We start from the raw sequence: 21,322 nt of genomic DNA on the forward strand, positions 1-21,322 counted from the left end.
TGGAAAGTCCTTCTTTCCGTAAATCTGAGAACACAGCACAGCTATTTGGGCAGTGGTGGAAGTCAAGCCTGAAGAGATATGATGGGCCCAGGAAGGACCACATTACTCTTCATCCTAATAGTTGCTGATATATGAATAATCAGATTTTTTTAAAAAGATGATTCTGGTGTCATTGTGAAAGTTAATGGAAGGTAAAGGAAATAGCTACAAAGGAATCAATTTTGAGTCTATGGCAATAAGGATTTAAAATATAAGATCCTAAACTAGAGTAATTTCAGAAAGAATAAAGACATATTTGAAAGATATTTTGGAGGTAAATGAAAATTCATGGAGACTAGTTGGAAGATATGAGAGGGGGACTGTCCAAAAACATCTTCAAGACTTTAGCCTAGATGACCGATTATCATAAGACGGGTGATGAGGCTCTTGTCACATAGCGAATAGGTGTGTATCTCTTTGTCTTGAGTAGAGCAGAGAATCTCGTTTTAGTTCTAAAGTTACCAAGTCTGAGCTATCTTTGAAATTTAGTTGATTGACTAGCCACATCAAGTGTTCATGGGAAGGCCAGGCCTCCAACCTCTGTACTCTAGCTGGGAGTGAACCAGCCAGGCAGTAAGAGACAGAGGACAATGCTCTTTTTAAAACACAAGAAAAACATTTTCCAAATTCTCCTTGATATCTACTTAATTAACATGTTGTTTTCAGTTTGTTTACCTGAAATATTCTAAGTCCTTAAGCCCTCACTAAGAAATGTTAATTTGCATTTCAAAAATTTGCCCTAAATTGTCAAATTGAGTAATACTTTCATATGGAGACCTCCTTTGTCAATGCAAAGACAGGAAGTAAACACTATCAAAGTGTAAACAGAAATTCTCTTTCACTGGGTCACTTTCTGTTTCTTTGCATTTCTCAGCAGGGTTAGACTAGTGCCTTGTACAGGTTTGTTGAATTTAACTGTCTTCCCTGTTTCAAACATTTGCTGAAGCATGAACACATTGTTAAAGGAAACCAGAGCTGGACAGTAAAAAGGTAAAAATAGATTTTATTCGGGAACTATTGCAATAAGGCAAAAGAGAATTCATTATAGAACTGTACTCAACTGTGAATACAGCGAGGAAAAGGGGAGATTTATAGGCAAGGAGTGGGGACAGGCTTTGGGGGATGGAAAATTACCAACAGGAGCCATCAGAAGTAAGGGGATTCTTGCCGAACAGATTTAAAGGATTCTTGCTGAAGGCAGGCCAGGGGGATCCAATGCCAAGGTGGGAGTTTCTCACCGACCTGATTTGGCAGGATTCTTGCTACCACTGGGCTATGTGGGTCTAGCAAGGGCAGGGACCTAGCTCAGGGTTTGGTTGAGAGGAAGACTCAGGAGAGGCTAACTAAAGTTTGATCAGGGAGTCTTTGTCTCTTACACACACACACACACACACACACACACACACACACACAGGGAAGGGGGAAAAGGAAGAGAACTACTATGTACAAATTCTTACTCCAAGTTTTGTTGCTTTACTTCAGCATTCCACTTGTCTCCTAATAATGGACATTCATATGAAGAAACCATAATAGAAACATTATAAATGTTTTATAAAATTATTGATTTGAAAAGAATGCGGAGAATTTGGAGGATATACCCCCAAAAAGTAATGAAAATTAATAAAAGGACCTAATAGCATGGGTCAGGCAAAATAAAAGTGGCAAATAATTTTAACTAAAAAGCTGGCTAAGAGTAAAACTCATATAATCATGTACCTTTATAAATAATAGAGACCTCAGAGATTATCTCCTTATTTCAAAGATGAGGAGGGTAAGTCCCAGAATATGTATAGGACCTTGCGTGAAAAGATCTTCCCAACCAATACCAACTGTTACACCGAAGCAAGCCAAGAAGGATCCTATAGATACTTTATATTCTCTTTATGTCTAGAACCTTCTTATTTTTACAACAATGCAATTTTTATTAAAATACACTGAAAATTTTGACATATTTATTCCAGACAAGTATCTGGCATTATTTTCCTTCTAGATAACATTTTTTCTCCTCTAGAACTTTCTCTATCATTTGGTGGTTCATGTTGCATAATTAAATTAGTCACTCAGAGAAATAAGTCACTAGATCTTATTAAAAGACTGATGAACTACATTGGAGAATAACTAATTGGTGAATCAGTGAATTTTTATTAAATTGAATTTATTTTTTTTCAGCAATGACAATGCAGTTTATTAGTCATCAGTTCCCTGATTATCATGACCCCACTATTGGTAAGTATAAGCCTCTTTTTCTCCTTTAGCCCAAATAAAGAAACTCTAAATAAGTGGCTGACAAATACTGTTGATGTCTATGGAGAATAAGAAATATATTTTACCATGACCCAGTAAACATGCACATAAATATAGAATATATAAGCCACCATAATACAAGCTTCAAGAAACAATATTTGTCCTTACTTCTTGTTGTGCTTTCTCATATTTTCCATTCTACTCTATTTCTTCCTGATAAATGATGGTTGGAATACATTAAGTTGATTTCAGGATCCACTAATGGCTATCTACCTGCGTTTGAAAAGCTCTGCTCTGGATAATATAACTGATGTGATTGTATGTTTATTTGGTCATTTGTTCATTTAGTGTCTGAATCCAGTGTCTGGATCTTCTATTGCAGAATTAGTTAACCATGTTAATGGTGCATTTGGAAAAGACATTAGATATAGATGTAATTTTGTTCACCATTCTCATCTGGTAGATGAGGAAACTAAGATCCAAAGAGTCAAAATATTGTTAGAGCCAAAAATCCAGCCATGTTTCATTCTTCCTATCTGATTTTCTTTTTACTGTATTAAATGCAAAAACACTGCAATTGGGAACAAGTTTCCTTCCTCTGTCAAAGCAGAAAAGATGTCTTTAACACTGTCTTTACTCTTGCAAGGAGCTACTCCAAAGGACCAGTTGGAAATTCCCAGAATCTGCTATAGCACTCTTTGTCTAGAAACAAATTAGCGTTGAGGGAAACACATAGTTCTGGACCCCTCATGGTTGCCTGGTTGCCTGGACTGTGAGAAATTTTGACTATACACCTCATCCCTTACACTCTGTTCCCTTTGTCTGAGTATCTCCTACCATTACTTGCAACGGGTATGATCCCCTAATTCTTATTTTGCTCATCAGGCAATTTTAATTCAATGTTCTCCTGTGCATATAAAATGTTATCCTATATGGAATAGGATATTTGCCTGAGTACTTATGCTGAAATGAGTACAAAATGTCCCACAATTCAGCAAGACTTCTTCATTAGTTGAGCAGATTAGTAAGATTGCAGTGCAAGAAATGTATGCATTGTTAATCAGAAAGCACTTCCTCAAGAAGTTGAGTTTTGTTTCTGAAGAGAGAATAATCACTTTGTAAAGATTTAGAAGCAATCATCTAAATCCATTTTCCAAATATCTTGCTTCTGGAATGCTGGTGACTTTGCATAACCCACTATGAATTACAGAAGAGGAGAAATCTCTAGGGAAAAGCTCTGAATCTTTTATCTTGTTGGAAAATTCAACGGTACAATATATCATTTATGATATCACAAATTCACTCTGTTGTTCATTACTTTTCATCATCGTTTAAGCTTTATATGGGTTTGTGTTTGAAAAACTACCTTAGCTCGCCAGCCTCTCCCACCTAATGGCTTAAATAGGGCATTTTATGTGAATAAATTATAAATGGCTCTTTCAAGAGGAAGAAATGAGAAGAATATGATGACGATTTCTTTAGATTTCCATGAAGTACATCCATCATTTGAAATTAAGCTAACTGGACATTCTGTACTAACAAACAGCTAAAATCGTACCTTTTTCTGGCTATAAATAAAATAGCTTTAGAGGAAGAAGTTTGAAAGTGGAGACACAGAGCACTTTATTATTATCAATTTGATTTTCCCATCATTTCATTTCTTGTCTTCTCTAATGAAAATATTGGTTAATAATTTTCCATTGGTATCCTGTTTGAGGAAGGTAAAAGTCTCAATAATTTATTTTTCATCTGCTCAAGCTATGTAACTATAACTCAGTCTGGCTGATTTAATGACCCCTCAAGAGGAAATTCGTATTACTACATTTTGAAAATCATACAAATTAGAGAAGAATATGCCTCTCGAGGATATTTATTTCACAATTTATATAAGAAATGAGTATTTTTTCAATTCTGTGCAGATTTGTTTGTCATCCTACTGACTGAAGTTTTTGAAGAGTTTTTCTCTGAAATGTTTGAAGGATTTGCATGGTTTTATTTTCTTCCTTATGTTCATCTTACAATTATTTTCCTTTCAAATCTACACCAATTCTGAAAGTTTAGATTCCTTTTATTACTGACAAGAATTAGGGATATCATCTGATACCAATGAATGTCCTACCCAAAGGAGTCATTGCTTTCCTTATTAACTAACATTTTCAATGTCACTAACCAATGGGCCTAGCATCCAATCCACAGAAGATACCTATGAGAGGGTTATCGAAAGGTATTGAATCTACTCTTTCATGAGAAGACCTCACTCAAAAATTAAATTAAGTTCCTTAATTTAATTTAATTAGGTGCCAAATATGGATAAATTGAAGCTTTAATTTAATCTTTAAAATGAGTATCTCCAAGCATTAGACATTAAGTATGGTTTGATTTTTCCATAGTAAAGTAATTATGGAATAATAAGAAGAAACGTTTTGACCAAAGTCCTGATGTTCAACCCTTTGTAATAAACACACATGCTACTTTTTAATTAGCAGTAAATCATTAGAGATAACCATTGCATGTAATTCAATCGGCAAAAAATGTAAATGCCTACTCTTTGCCAAGCAATCTGCTTGTCCTCTAGAAAGAAAAGATTAATATAGCACAGTTCAAGCTCTTAAGGAATTTTCAACTCAAGAAGAATTCAGACAAATACACAAACATTTATGCTACCTATGATGTCAGTTATTACTGTAAAAAAGAAAGTGCTGGGGGTTTTGAAAGGATGGAGAAGGAGTTCAGTAACACTCTCTTAAAGATACATTCACTGTGATTTTGGATCACAGTTTCCAAATATTTTAAAAGCCCTCCTGGCTTTCCTACTGTCCATTCTAAAATTCAGGATCCTTTAAGGAGACTTTTTAGAAAAGTTTGGATTTCTCAAAGACCTGGGATATTTGAGAAAATGACCTAGGATGGTTTGTTTTGCCATGTCATTTAAATTTTATTGTAACTTGCTCAAAATTAAAAATCTTATTGTATATAATTTAAATTTAATATCAATTAGATATCAAGTTGATTTTTTTTCTGAAATAAAATATGGTGCTCCTTTCCTTAAAACCCACAATGTAAATATCAGGGTCTCATTTGTGGACTGTGTATTTAGTCCAAATTATTTATTGATATCTTTACATGTTGAGAATTGTTTCTGTTCATGCTTTTATTGATAATCAAATGAAGGCAAACATATAAGCGGAAAAAACCAGGTAAATTCACTTGGCAAATTATACAGATGGAAACAAGATATAGTATCAAATAGATTTCTCCAAATAAGACATTTGATACTAGATGGAAAATTCTAAACCATGAAGGATTTGTGCTCCCTCTCAGTTACAGGGTATCATAACTTTGATCAAGTTATATACATAATTAGTAATTATTCCTCACTGTCCTCAAAGACTATTGTTTTGGCCTCCTTTCTCTGCAAGCCTGTAAAATTTTTATCATATATATATTTAGCACCTATTATGTGCCAGGTACCATGGTATACATGGATATATAGAGAGAAAAACACAAGCTGTGCTTCCAAAGCACTCCCAGTTAGGTGGAGAAGATAAATCAGCAAACAAGATCATGCAATGAGTTCTTGAGATAGAAAACCACAAGGTGCAGAAGAAGAACAATGTGGGAACATCTCACCTGACCTGCAGGGGCACAAATACATGTAGAGCAACTCTTCTCCATACTGAGTTTTGAAGAGTGCACAGGAGTTAGGCAAGTGAAGAGGAAGAAAGAGTAAATATTCCCAGAAGAACAAAAAAATACAGGCGCCCAAGCAAGACAGTACAAAATGTGACTGAGATGGGGCATGTCTGGAACCAGAAGTCCTAAAGATGAAATAAATGATACAATGTGCAGAGTGGCAAGAGGGAAGTAAAGATTCCTCAGGGGTCAGGTCTTTAAAGACATTGTAGGACTGACTAAAGGTTTAAATATCTACAGTCTGGTACTTTTACCTGAGATAAAAATAAATATTATTGACAGGCCACTGAACTTTTACATGTAGATACCTCCAAGGAAGATAAAATTAAGCATGCCCCAACTTTAGCTAGTAACTCGTTATCCTTAGTAGACTTTTACTTCTTTCAGGATTATTTATCATGGTAAGCCTCTTCATCCACCAGGATCTCATGCCAAAAACCCAGCAGGAATCCTGGATACCTATCTCAGCTTACCTACATTAATCATTCACTGAGCTCTATTGTTGCTACCTCCTAAAAATATCTTGAACCTGAACCCATCTCTCCATAACTTCTGTTGCCTTCTTATTCCAAGCTACACCCCATCTCCAATTTAGACTAGCTCTTCCAGTTGTTTTTTTACACAGAATCCAGAAATATCTTTAAAAACACAAATTTGCTCTTCTTAATAGTTCCCAGTGTTGTTAATTATGATTGGGATGAAGAATAAAATTCTAAGCATAAGACTTGGTCTTGCTACTCTTGCTTACAGACTTGTCACGCTCCATCCCCTTTTGGGCTTCAATCACACCTACCTTATTTTAAATTAACAAACTTCCCAAGCCCCTTTCCACCTTGGAACATTTATGCATATATTTTAACCCTGAATGCTCTTGAGCTCTCCACTCTCCATTTTTGCCTGGGTAAGTCATACATTGGTCAAGTTTCAGCTTAAATATTGCTTCCTCAAGAGAGCCCCCTTTGGTTACCCCAAATAAAATATATTCATTCAGAACCTTCGCTATCACCTTAATATTATTTATCGATATATAATAAAATAACTTTTTAAATTATTTGTTTAATTAAGGTGTCCTAAGGATAGGAACTTCAATATTAATCACTAGTGTTTCCTCAGATGTTAGTTGAATGCCAGACATATAGTAGATGCTCAATAAATATTTGTTGAATAAAAAATGGATGAATGAATACATTTCTAGAAAACAATCAATCACTTTTACATTTTGCTACAGTTAACTTTAGAGTTCTAGGGAGCAATTAGACTAATAATTAGTCAAAAGTGTGTTAGTGTCTTTACTAGGAATTCCCTATGTATGTTAATAGCTATTTCTTGACCTAAAATAGTTACCAGAAGAAAATTTCTTTGAAAAATTAAAAGCGCTATGCTGTTAATTATTATTTCTTCTGTTTTCTCTTTTTATTCCTTCTCCTCTTCTTCTCCATTCACTGTTAATTTTTTAACACATATTTGTTGGGTAGCTACCATGATTTGGGCATTGTACAAGGCATGTGAATGAATGGTGTGCAAAAATAAGCAGCAATGCATTCCTCATTGAGCTTCCCTGCCTAATTTTATTTCATTATCTGTAAGAGTCGATCATATCTCTTTATCCAGAGTCAAATTATCCTTTTTTTCCTCATTGCATTAGGATGACTTGAGGTCATTGTGTAAGTACAGCACACAATTTGATTAGAGGAAACTGGCCTTAAGGACCTATCCAATTGTTTCATTGGATTGCTTTCCTGCAGAAGGAAAACAAATTTAACAACCCAGGAATGAATTATCACTTTATTAATCTACCTGTCCATACATTTATTCTGTTTTCATAGTGTCCAGAAATTCGTATGACCAACAGGTTTCTAACTATACTTACGTATCGTATCTTCAAGGAACACATACTTTTGTAATTGACTCAGCTGTGAATGCTTTTCCTCTCTTATTATTTTAGACCTCCAATTTCACTTACAGGCCATGAATACTGCATAATACACTCATCTGAAAGATTTATATTCTTTCTGAACAATTGGTAAGGACTGTAACAAGCTCTACAAGAAAAGAATAAAATGTCATATAGAGATTTAAGTCTTCCTGAATGATTTAGGAAGTTCAAAAAAACAAGGGCTTCACCTTGGCAGTGAAGTACATTAACGCTAGGGCCAGGTCATCTGTGGACAGCACCATGTCTAATGACTGTGATGGCACCACAGTGTATGAGCATGAAAAATATCGATGTGATTAGACCAGTGTAGGAGAAAGGTACCACATTAAGTATACATTTCTCAGTATCTCTGCTGAAATTCAAAATTCCTAAGCCAAGGATTTTAAAGAAATAGTATGTTTGAATCACACTGAAATGGCCTGCTCAGTGTCTAAAATGTGCACTAATAGAGTCACTTCTTTGTGTCACTAGAAAATCCCTGTTAAAATGTAAATGCTCAGGGGAGATGGTACTGCCAGAACCATTAGGAGTCATTTATACATTAGCATAGATTAATGTGTCCAATTATTCTAGTGAGCAAACCACAAGGCTATGGTCTACAGCGCAGCACTGAAGGGATAGCATGAGATTTGGAGGGGGGGGGGTATTACTACCAGGTAGAATAAGGGCTAGGGTATAATTCTTGAAGGAAATCAAGGCTTAAAAAAACTGAAATTGAAGAATTACATTTATTAGTGACTCTAGAATGCCAAACATGTTAGAATAGTAAGGAAATTAGTATTGAATCAGATAGATTAGAAGTTGAATTCTGCCTTCATGCTGGCCCCTGATTTTCTTTCTGCTCATCTGGTAACACTCGCTTGTTCACTGTGCTCTGGCCACGCCAGTCTTCCTTCAGTTCCTGAAATATTCCAGGCAAGTTCTTCCTGGCTTTTCAGCTTTTGCCAATATGCCATTGTCTACTTTGAACACCTTTCCTCTGCTTTTCACCTAGCAGGTTCCTTTTTATCCTTTAGGTCTCTGCTGGCCTATCACTTCCCCAGAGAGGTCTTCTTTACCCACCTTACCTAAATTAACTGCTCAACATATAAACCCACACACAGGCATATGCATGTGTAACATACAGATTTATTCTCAAAATCACCACGTGGCTTTTCTCCTTAAAATGATATTTATCAAATTCTGCCTTAAAAACTGTGCTAGTTTTTGTCTGTCATTCCATGTGGAATGTAGGCTGAATGATGATAGGGACCATGTCTGCCTGTTCACTCTATTTCACACGGGACCTAGCACAGTGCATGGGAATGCTCAAAATACTTGTTGAATTAGAGAATGTGTGAGTGACTTCGGTGTCTTCTTTTTCCCTCTTACCTAAATTATACTCCATAATCACAAAATTTCAGATCTCTTTCTTCTCCCATGTTTGATGTAGTAAGCTAAGCACCACCCAGGCTAAACCCAAATGTTTGCTTGTTCTGAGACTGCATTGGGTCAACTGAACATGGCCGTGCTCCCTCGTCTCACCTTAAATGTATTATCCCAAATGAACTTTGAGTTAAGCCCAGCAGATACCTGTAGGTCATTGTCTACACATACTCCTGGTATTAGACCAGCAACTTCTCCTGTCTTCACACTCTCCCCATGTCCTTACTTGTTTCTTTACTGAGAAAAATTAAAGCGATCAGAAGATAAATTTCCAAAGACTCTCATTCCTAAGCTACCCACCTCTCCACAACCATGCTTGGTCCTCCTACTAATTTTATTACTTAGATATTACTTAGATGAACTATCCATGCTCCTATATAAGCCAGTGCCACCTTTTCTACTCAGTAGATCCCATTCTCCTCCTCTGTTGAAGAATCCCACTCAAACAATTTTTTTTCTCTTTCGTGGAGCATTTCTGATTATCATAAAAACATGCTGCTATTTCATGCATCCTAATTATAATTCTTAAAAAAAAATCTTGATTGATTTTTCTCCAACACTTTCTGCCTCATTTTCCCACTGCCTTGGCTGTAAAGCCCCTCAAAGAGTTGTTTGTACCACCAGTTCTAATTCCCCTTCTCTTACTTTCTTTAATCAACTCTCGCCAGATTCTCAATCCTATCACTCCACTGAAATTGCTTTGATCAAGGTCAATTTGATTTTATAGGGGCTAATCCAATAGTTGATTTTCATTTTACCTATTTTGACCTACCAACAGCATTTGATATGGTCAACCACTCTCAGATTTCATCTACTTTTTTTTCACTTGACATCCACTTTTGATTTTCCTCTAACTACTGTGTCAGCTTCTCTGACTCTTGGCCTGGCTCTGGCTCATCCCCTTCTGGATATTGGAGTGACCCTAAGACTCAGTCCTGTTACTGTCTGTATCCACATATTCTTCCCTGATGATTCCCTTTAGTGTCATGGCCTTGGGTGTTATTTATGTGCCACAACTCAAAAATGTGCATCTCCACCTCCTAGTTCTTTCCTGAATTCCAGACTTGAATATTTAGCTTCTTCTGCCATTTGGATGCCTAATAGACATCCCAAAGTACCCTGCCCAATACTGATTTCTGGTTTTTTTCCACAAAAAAGAACTTTTCTATCTTTGGCCTTTCTTATCTCTATGGCAATCCCATCCTTCAAGGTGCTCATGCCTAAAATTTTTCAATCTTCCCTGAATCCTTTCTTTGCCCATACAATAGGCCTTCCGGAAATTCTGTGGGCTTTACTCTCAAAATATATCCCAAATCTGTTTATTTCTCACTGTTGGTACTGCTACTATCTTGATATGCACAAGCAGAATCTCCAGGCTGGATTATTACTCTAACCTCCAAGAGGTCTCTCTGCTTCTACTTTTCCTGCTTCCCAGTCTATTTTCACCACAGCAGACAAGATGATCTTTAAAAAAAAAATAATCTACCTTATGTCACTCTGTTCAAAACCCTTCAGTAGTTCTCTATTTCACTCAGAGGAAAAGCTAACATATTGACAAAGGCCTAAAAAGTTCCCAGAAACAACATACTTTGCCCCTCTGACTTTATTTCTTACCATTCTTCACCATTCATTTGATTTCGGCCACATGAAATCCCCTTGTTGTTTCTGGAACATGCCAGTTAATTTCTCCTCTTGGCCTCTTTGCACTTGATTTTCCCTTTCTGGGAACATTGTTTCCCTGGGATACTCAGAGAGCTAACCTCATTACCTACTTCAAGTCTTTCCTTTGGGTCAGATGCCTCTTCTCAGCCAGGCTTATCCTAACCACCACCAGAACTCCTGATTATACGCACTCTCTCCTGTTTCTCTTACAGCATATATTACCTTTTAATTCACTGTATGGTTACATTTGTATTCCTTAGCTAAAACCTAAACTGATTTGGTCACAAAAGTCTCCCAAGAACCTAGATCAGCACCTGGTTCATAGCAGCTGATCAATAAATTGAAGGAATGAATGTTTAAAGTACTTACTGACCTTTCAACCTTGAATAAATTAGCATACGTTGCTGACCTTTCCTCATCTATAAAAATGAGGTGATGACACTATTTCTCATAATTGTTCTGTGAGATAATATAGATATGACTGCTTCACACTCTGTTCAAGACAAAATGAATATTATAATTTCCTCGGTAGGAGTCAATTGAACTGTTAAGATAAAAATGGTAATAATGAAAGCTGTCAGCAAAAGATCACCTAGAATTTGTGCTCTTTTTTGAAGGCCCAGAGTATCCATCCCAGAAAGATGGCAAAGTAACCAGAATGACAATTTATTAACTTACAATGATGTTACTGTCACTGTGACTGGAATTACTCAAAGCATGTATGATTATGGACATTTTTCCTGTGGCCAAACTACATAAAGGAGAACAAATCATAATTACAAACCCCTGATTCAATTTACCATGTAAAGTCTCTATCAAAAAAACTAGATATGAGCAGCATATCATCTCCATGACGGCTATCTTACATGGAAATATAAAAGTTACCTGTTAGGCATTGAATCAGTCCAAAGGGAGTTAATAGAACTGGAAGTTTAATGATGACAGGCTAAGAACAAGGGAAAGCATCCACCAGGACCTACTTTCAAACTATAGCCTACGGCACCTCCTTCTTGGCTCCAGAGGAAACTAAACTTAGATCACTCCTGGAAATAATTGAAATAACACTTGCTGTTTTCTCTGTGTATATGATAAACTAATTCCCTTCCGAATGAGACACTCATTGTTTATGTAAGTTAACATAATTTTTTTTCTGTTGAGTTCTGTGGCTTAGGAGTAATTCCAACTCTTTTAGGTTGTGTTGCCTATTGGTAGTCTCGCTTACGTCCATTCATTCTTTAATAAATAATTAATAAGCACTTATTGTGCGCCGGGCACTCTTTTTGGACCTGGACGATAGCCATGGGCAAGACCAAGTTTCTGCCCTCGCGGAGATTACAATTCAGTGGAGGAGACAGATCACACAAACTTACAAATAAATACATAATGTCAGGAGGATAATGTGGGGATGTATTTTATTTGAGTGTAACACACATATTTATTTGAGTGGCAGTCACTTCCAGGTATAGGGAAGTTCTTGCGAGCTCACTTGGTATGGAATCCAGAAATACCCCTACCTCTTTCAGAAAAACAGTGATACGATTTTGAATATGAAATTAGGAACAAGCCTTTGGAAGGGACCCCTGCAAGTGAGCAGCCCTGAAGCCTCAGTTTTCTTTATTTATGTCACAGTCTATTGGCCTGAACCAAGTGTCGTCACTTTGACAAGTTTTACAAAACTACTTGACCTTGTGCTCACACTCTAGGGCACCTTCTTACCAAATCTTAGAGAGCTAAAAAAAAAAAAAAAAAAAGCAAGGCGGGCGGGGAGAACGTTCACATCGGCACAAACCCAGCAACACTGCAGCAACTCTGCAGTTCTGGACTTGCGTGTGTGTGTGTGTGTGTGTGTGTGTGTAAGGTTGCAAAAAGTTATCTTCCTATAGTTACCCAAATTAGTAACATTATTGATTCACTATAAATAATGTGAACCCTCTACCACCGAAGGCCAGTCATACCACCTTATGCGTGAAGCACTAATGTATCTGGCTTTAAATACCATGGGATGCCCGGCTGTTTGACCCAGGGAAGATGCTTATATTCCCACGTTGGACTCTGTTTCTTCACCTGAAGAATGAAAATAATAATCGTCCCTACGTAAAGCTGCTATGAGGATTAGTTGAGATAATAGATGTGAACTGCCCAGGATAGAACGTAGCGTACTGTAAACATCCCATAAATCTAAGTACTGTTAGTACTTAAATAAGTAAATCTTAGTATTAAGTACTGCTGTTGGAGGAGGTCGTCAAGAGGACATGACCTCTGGTTGACCTGAAAACTCTCCTGCGGCAATAGGGGGCTCCTCACCCCTGCCCCTTTCCTTGGAATGTTTACCATTCCCACACCTGGAGACATTTCAAGGCCACAGCCTTGAGAGAGCGATGTATTATTGACGCCATCTGCATGGTGCACGTGAATGAGCCCAGTTAAGGCTCCTATATAAACGCTCAAGATGTTGGCAGGTAGTTGCAGAGAGCCGTTCGTCTTGCAGCGGCCTAACCGCGGTCTTGGTAAGTTCCCTTACTTATTAAGATTGCCGCCTACGAACCTGGAATACTCTGACTCTTTTCTCGGTTTCTCCATGCCCTCCACTGACAAGGGTCATTTTTTGAACCAACAATTGGGGAGCCAGCCAGGCATCAAAGAAAAGGGTTTTGTGGAAGAGGCAGCCCTGAGAGAATTCCCGAATTGGTTACTGACCTTTATGTGGGGAGGGGTGGGCCATGTAGATACTTGTGGACACCTCCCCCCCCCCCCATGCATATGAGGATGGCCTCCGAACACCAGCTGCTCTAATGCTCTTGTTTGAGGAACTGTGCATAGTGCACTGTGGCGAAGAAGGGAAATGCACGGCTGTGCAGTGGGGTGGCCTCTTTCGTGGGCACTTCAGGTGGCTACTGATGCCTGGCTAGAGGCTGAAGCTACTATTGGAAGGTTGGAAGAAGGGCTAGGATCAGCGGAGGACATGCGGTTGTTACTACTCTGCTAGTCTCAGGGCTGGCAGGCAAGGTAGGAGAGCAGGAGAATAACGTGGAGACCTTAGCATGGCATTTTGCAAAGCTAGGAGGACACAAACTGTGGCAGATTAAGATTTGAGAGCTTGTGACAAAGCCCGATTGAATCGAAGAGGCGGAACCCCGGGGGAAATGAGGAACACAAAGGGGGAGAATGTTCTAGTGATTAACAAAGAAACAGATGAAGAGTTCCATGCAGTCTGACCCCCTCATACAAAGAAAAACTTTAATAATTATCCTAAACTTCTGATAATAGAGAAATATGCATCTAATCTCCTGGGAGGAAAAAAAATTTTACTCTTTAGCTGTTCCTTGAAGATGTAAAACTCCTAGTCTTTGAAATATAAATACTCCATGGGATGACTAAAACTGCCCCAAATTGCTTGAGACGGCGGGGGAAGAGGTGGGGGAAGGGGTGGAAGAGGCTTTTAAAAATAGAACGATAGAGAACTCTTTGGCCCAAAATCTGGTCAATAACTAAGTTATGTAACAACAACAACGTTCTTATTACTCTCACTACAGTTGCGAGATCGTACCATAACCATGGAAACTTCTAGTTAACATCTATGATGACTCTTTGCAGCTGATGAAAATGATCTGTGGTCAATCTAAGCAAGGAGACCACCAGCCCTGTCATTTCATGTAGCTCTAGATGCGCTTAAGGGAAATCCTGTGCTACAGCAGAAGCACTTCCCAACATTTCTTTTGCTTAATAATAAGTGGAAACTTAGTATGAAGTCAAAGGACTTGTATTAATACTTTTTTTCAGAAGTTTATTTTTAAAAACCTCTCTAGTATTCTGTTGGTTCCTAATGAGCACACTGCCGTAAACAATTACAAAAGGGGCACCTGGGTGGTTTAGTCAGCCAAGCGTCTGCCTTTGGCTTAGGTCATGATCCCGGGGTCTTGGGATGGCCCCTTGGCTCCCTGCTCAGCAGGGAGTCTGTTTCTCCCTCTCTCTCTGCTCCCCCCCCCTGCCCCCGGCTCTTAGTAAGTGGAATCTTAAAAACCATACTGGTATGGCCTAAAAATTGGCTGATGGTTGCAACTTGATTGAAAAAATTATTTTAAGCATATCTTAGAAGAGCTAACAAATTTAATCTTACCTTCCCCAATTCATGCAATTAAAAAAAAAATGGGAAGTGTAAAATATTCTCAGAAAAACTTTCAGAAAGTGTAACCTACCTCTTGGTAGGTATCTGTGTAGGGCTAACTTACCCAGTACCGTATGTTTAGAGGTTTGTAGAACTAGAATCAAACCTCTCTTTGACCCCGAAGTCGCAACGTTTAACTATTGTCTCCTAATTTATGCTCTCTTCAAAGAGAATGTTATTAGCCATGGCTGATTCTACTTAAGGCTTTTAACTAGGCTAATTTTAACTATGTTAAGATGATTCCTGGAGAACAAAGAGGTCAACACTGACGTTTCACATCAAAGTGTCCATATTAGCAAGTATTTACTCAGCATGAAATGAGGACATGGGGAGAGACCTTTAGAAATATTTGGTTTGTAGGATTAATGTAAAAACAAATTGAACATGTCCTACATCTGTCCGTGTTCTACAATTTTCTTCCTCTGATTAAAGACTGTCTCATAGTGTGCATCCTCACCAGGACAAAGATATTACTCTTTTAACATGGAGTGTTTCCCTGACTTGGCAATTTAAGCTGCTGTGTCTGTGTGTGACGTATCTACAGAAAAAGCACAACCTTTATGACTTCATGTTACAGTAAGTCCTGCAAAGATAGAAATTGTATGCTGGGAAAGGACTAGATGTCCGAAGCACAGAGAACAAATTAGTCATGTTTTAAAGTGCTTCTTTGTTTTCTTAGTGGCAGACATTATTTTACAGATTTTCCTTTAAAAAAACAAAAACCAAACACCTGTTTTGAGGCAAAAATTAACTATGTAGAAAATCAGTTTGAAAGGACCACACCAATGGGAGCACCTGTTTTTATAATGGACCATTTTAACTGCTTTATCTTCTCATTGGTCATGTGAAATGACAGGAATCCGTTTTCCAGACACGGATTCTATCTATGAAGCTCACCCATATTTGCCAAGTTGTTCAGGGTTAGAATCACAGCCACCGTAAGGGAAGGTGACTCCTCCTCACGCTTAGTTGGCTATCTAAATATTTCATACAGTAAAAAAAAAAAACAAAACAAAACAAAACAAACCCTCATTGTTTCTATTTAGAAGCTAGATAGTTGCATTAAAAAAAAAAATCCATGTTTCTTCTTCTAAGGTCCTATATATCCTGCATCTACAAATAGTGAAACCTCCCTTTATCAGAACCAAGTTAACTGAAGAAAGCTGCTCAGCAATGGATGCGTGGGAGCACAACAGACTCAGAAAGGCAAGGGCTCTGGTTTTCAGCGTGTGGTCAGCTGCGTAGTTCCCTTACACTTCCATATATTCTCCCCTCTTTGTTAATTTTTCAAGTTGTAGATTTCCAGTGAGCTGCTCCTTTGTCCTCTTTGCTATCACCCTTTTGAGAGTTGTCTATGCTAGCTGTTTGCATTTTCTAAATTCCTATTAGCTCTTCAAGCTACTTTCACCTGGCTTCCACAACTAATATTTGCCTGAGGAGAAACAATAAGTTCTCCTTATGCTCTAAATCCAAAACACATGTGGTCATCTGTTTACTCATCTTCTAAGGTGTAACTAATACTGTTGATGACCTTGGGGAAGCTTTCGTTTCTTCAGTGTCCTTACCTCCTGGTTCTTTACTTATTTTTAGGCAGTCCTCTGCTTTTGAAAACTCCTTCCTAGACAATCTCACCCATTATCATAGTGTTTATTAGCATTGATAGGTCTATGATGTCCAAATGCATATATCCAGCATATAAAGAATTCTATCCAACTTATTTCCTGACCTCCAGACCTGCACATCCAACTGCTGGATTGACCTTTCTATTGGGATGTCCTGATGTCTCTCAAATTGGACCTTTTCAGGTTAAACTTATGATCTGACCTCTATCAACATTGTTCTTGCACTATTCTGTCAGTGAATGACACTGCTATCTATCTAGTGATCCAAATTCCAAAAGTAGGAGTAGTCCTCCTTAACACGTATTCCTCATAGCCATTTTATCATTGACCTAATACATTTTCACTATCACAAAGTGATTAAAAAAAAAATGGCAGTATAACAAATATCCCTGCTGTCTTGGCCCCAAATGATTGCATGTGCTTCTGTTAGAATTGTGTTTTCTTCTTCTGAGCTCATCTACAAGTACTAGGAGCAATAAACTTTGTCAGTGGATAATGAAAGTTTAACATTCTTCCCATTAGGAATCAAACTGTGAGCAGTGATTCTTAGTCCTGGTCCCCAGACACAATATCACTAAATAGCACTAGGAAAAGTGAAAATGAGACCTATTTTTATTCACTACACACATGCACACTAGCTATATCGCATACTCCGTTTGCTCTTAACAAACAAAACAACTGGTTGATCATCATAGTGTAAGCGTTTGTAAACAAAAGTACCAGAATCAGTGGTTCACATGTTTCCTTCAAAACCACTACTCAGCGGTGCCTGGGTGGTTCAGTGGGTTAAGTGTCTGCCTTCAGCTCAGGTCATGATCCCAGGGTCCTGAGATGGAGCCCCACCTTAGGCTCTCTGCTCAGTGGGAGCAGGACCCTGCTTCTCCCTCTCCCTGGTGCTCCCCCTGCTTGTACTCTCTCTTTAGCTCTTTCAAATAAAATCTTAAAAAGAAAAAATCACTTAGAATAGCCATCATTTTAATGATAATCTTGGAAAATAGGACTATTGTACACTGTACTCACATGTACATACCAACATTCACTTTTAAAGAGGATTGGACACCTGGAAAAACGTTAGGTGATTGGTTTGGAGAAGTGCGTTTTATATACAAAAGGTGTGGTACTGCTTTTTGTCCTTTATAGGGCTTACTACCAAGTCGCAATGAAATTTATGTGATAGAAGAACTAAAATATTTATCATTTTTGAGGGGCACCTGGTGGCTCAGTCAGTTAAGCATCTGCCTTAGGCTCAGGTGATGACCCCAGGATCCTGGGATCAAGTCCTGCATCAGGCTCCCTGCTCAGTGGAGAGTCTGCTTCTCCCTCTCATTCTCCCTCTGTGCTCGGTGTCTCAATCTTTTTAAAAAAAATAATCAGTTTTGATAAGTTTGTAGCACCTCTCTGGGGTGGAGTCTTTTTTTTTTCCCCCTCCCCAAATTATCTGTTTTTAGCAGGTTATTTAAACTTCTTAGGACCAGAGTCTCTTCAATCATAAAATATGGCTGATATCTATCTGCCTTATCAAAATATAGGGGTATGATAAGGACTGAGTCAACATAGTACATGATTTAATAAACCATCAGAAGTCCTGATTTAAAAATAAAATCTCTATAATCATACCCTGTAAATATATGCTAACTCTTATTTATATATAAGCATATAATTTGCTGAATTATCCTCGGCATGGAGTATAAGTAAAACCAAAAAGAGTGGGGATAACACTCAAAAAGTCAGGAATGGGAAAAACTAGGATAAAGTTACAACCGTTTGTATTTCTGTAAACTTCACTGAAATCTGAATTTTTTTCTTGTATCATCAGAAGTATGATACATGAATCTCCCAAAATAAATGATCGGTACTATATTTTAAATAAGACTACTCTCTCGTACATCAATTTGAGTTTAGAATGCAGCTCTGGAGAGGTCACATATAGATATCACTTTTCCCATTTGAAAAACACTAATTTTGATTTATAGAAGAAAAAGCAGAAAAGGCAATAAGGTATTTTTCCACAGCTTGGCAATCCAGTAAATTTTAAACAAATAGTCTTGACCTTTACAGAATAATACTCAGTCCCCAGTAATTTATACTTCAGGGTCACACCATATATAAAGGAAATGAAATGAACGTTGAAGAATGTTAAATTTTAATATTAACCCTTTCACAACTGGCATTGCTCACAGCACAGCTCTATTCTTTTTAATGCTGTCCAAGGTTATGGATTGAGTTAAGCAGACCTAAGAATAGCCACTAGAGTAACATTAGAGCCCCCAGAAAGCTCTTCTGACCCTAATATCTTACCATGTATAGCATACAGTCTTTGACTTTATATCAAAATATTGATGACACCTATTTAAGTTCAGTTGACCCTTAAACAATATGTGTCTGAACTGCATGGGTCTATTTGGGGATTTTTTTTTTCTTCAATAAATCAGAAAAGGTTTTGGAGATTTGAAACAATTTGAGAACTGGTAGATAAAGCACATATCTGAGAATAACAACATTACTGAAAAAACAAAACCTACAAAATATGTATTGAAAGAATGCAGTATATATTACATATAAAATGCACTAAAAAAATTTTTTTTTAAAGATTTTATTTGCCAGAGCGCAAAAGCACAAGGAGTAGCAGGCAGAGGGAGAAGTAAATGCGTGACTTGATCCCAGGACCCTGGGATCATGACCTGAGCTGAAGGCAGACGCTTAACTGATTGAGCCACCCAGGCATCCCTAAAATGTATTTATTAAGAGAAATTATTTTTAAGTAATCTCTGCACCCAACATGAGGTTTGAACTCACAACCCCGAGATCAAGAGTTACATGCTCGGGGCGCCTGGGTGGCACAGCAGTTGAGCGTCTGCCTTCGGCTCAGGGCGTGATGCCGGCGTTATGGGATCAGGCCCCACATCAGGCTCCTCTGCTATCAGCCTGCTTCTTCCTCTCCCACTCCCCCTGTTTGTGTTCCCTCTCTCGCTGGCTGTCTCTAGCTCTGTCAAATAAATAAATAAAATCTTAAAAAAAAAAAAAAATTACATGCTCTACTGACGGAACCAGCCAGGTGCCACTAACATAAAATGCACTAATCAACTGTTACTGGTAAATGTTCTGGTCAACAGGCTATTAGTAGTTTTTTGGGGGAGTTACAGTTCTAAGCCAGTTTTCAATTACAGAGGGGGTGGTTGGTGCCCCTCACCCCCATGTTGTTCCAGGGTCAATGTCTATGAAACTTAACACTTGATTGACTATTTCAAGGAAATGGCATTTGTAACTGTTCAGAAGTTGCGGAAAGCAAAAATGATCCCTCAAGGTAGCGAAGTTTCGAAGTCGTAGGAATACATAAAACTTGGTCTGAGCCTGAAATAACTGTAGGATTAGAAGGAAAGGAGTATTTATGGAAGTGAGGTGAAGAGTGAACAGAGTTACAAGGATCAAATTCCTATCAGTGGATTTTAATGTAAATTTCTTCAATTAGGCCTAGGAATAGTTCATTTTCAGGATAGAGATGATTTGTCGGATTTTAATTTCTGTTCTCTTTACTAAAGTCCTCCTTAATCTAAATTTGTTTGAGCTAAAACAAGTGGGGAAAGCTGATTTATGCTACAGATTACAATTCCCTGGTCCCCCCTGATTCTTCTCTGGTCTGTCCTCTTCCATCCAGCAGTCTGAGAGGCTTCTCCACCCCTTGCTTTGTATTGGAACTTGAGTTGTGTGGTGTGACTCTGATCTGCTTCTGGTCCCACACTACCCCTTGCCTATTATTCTCCAGGCCTATAGCATCAACTTTATGCTATACCTTGAACACAACAACCTTGATCCTGATTCTGGTGACTGTACCTACTAGTTGTTAGTTCTACCCAAAGACCTTTCCATCTACTACTCCAGCTGAATTCTTTTTGTTATTCAAGTATTCTCATAAATGTTTTCTCTTTAGAATTTATCCCTCTGTTATACCACCTTTATAAAATTCTTTATCACACTTATCAAGATCTGCTATTTTTCTTGGATATAGATTTATTTCATTGTCTTATCACAGAAACAGAGACCTAGTCTACCTCCATGCTGTGTCCCCAGCCCCCAGAATTGTATCTTGGGAACTGCTATCTCTTGAAAAGCAATGTTCTACCATTTTTCTCACCAAACCATTATGCAAAGCTAAGCATGTGAAAACTTCCCAATTATAACACAATTATCTCTACATTTTTTTTTCTATTCCCGTGAAACTTAATCACAGCCTAGAGCTCTGGTTACACGTGCATGTGGGTGCATTTTCAAATAAAAAATCTAAAGTTCTTCAATTAAACTGTTATTTTATTTTATTTTTTTTTTTTAAAGATTTTATATATTTGACAGACAGCCAGCGAGGGAGGGAACACAAGCAGGGGAGTGGGAGAGGAAGAAGCAGGCTCCCAGCAGAGGAGCCTGATGTGGGGCTCAATCCCAGTACCCTGGGATCACTCCCCGAGCTGAAGGCAGACGCTTAATGACTGAGCCACCCAGGTGCCCCTAAACTGTTATTTTACCCACAAACAACACAGAACC

At 38.0% G+C, this 21,322-nt stretch overlaps 1 protein-coding gene across 1 annotated transcript in view; it reads left to right on the top strand.

Moving 5' to 3' along the window:
- RIT2 (Ras like without CAAX 2) overlaps positions 1-21,322 on the top strand; it is a 348,360-nt gene that overhangs the window by 65,539 nt on the left and 261,499 nt on the right. The window contains exon 2 of the mRNA XM_057313117.1: positions 2,209-2,265. Within this exon, the coding sequence (XP_057169100.1) occupies positions 2,209-2,265 (57 nt within the window). The remainder of the gene's footprint in view (positions 1-2,208; positions 2,266-21,322) is intronic.

The sequence above is a fragment of the Ursus arctos genome, unplaced genomic scaffold (assembly GCF_023065955.2).
Source record: "Ursus arctos isolate Adak ecotype North America unplaced genomic scaffold, UrsArc2.0 scaffold_17, whole genome shotgun sequence".
In the NCBI taxonomy this organism is placed as follows: Eukaryota; Metazoa; Chordata; class Mammalia; order Carnivora; family Ursidae; genus Ursus; species Ursus arctos.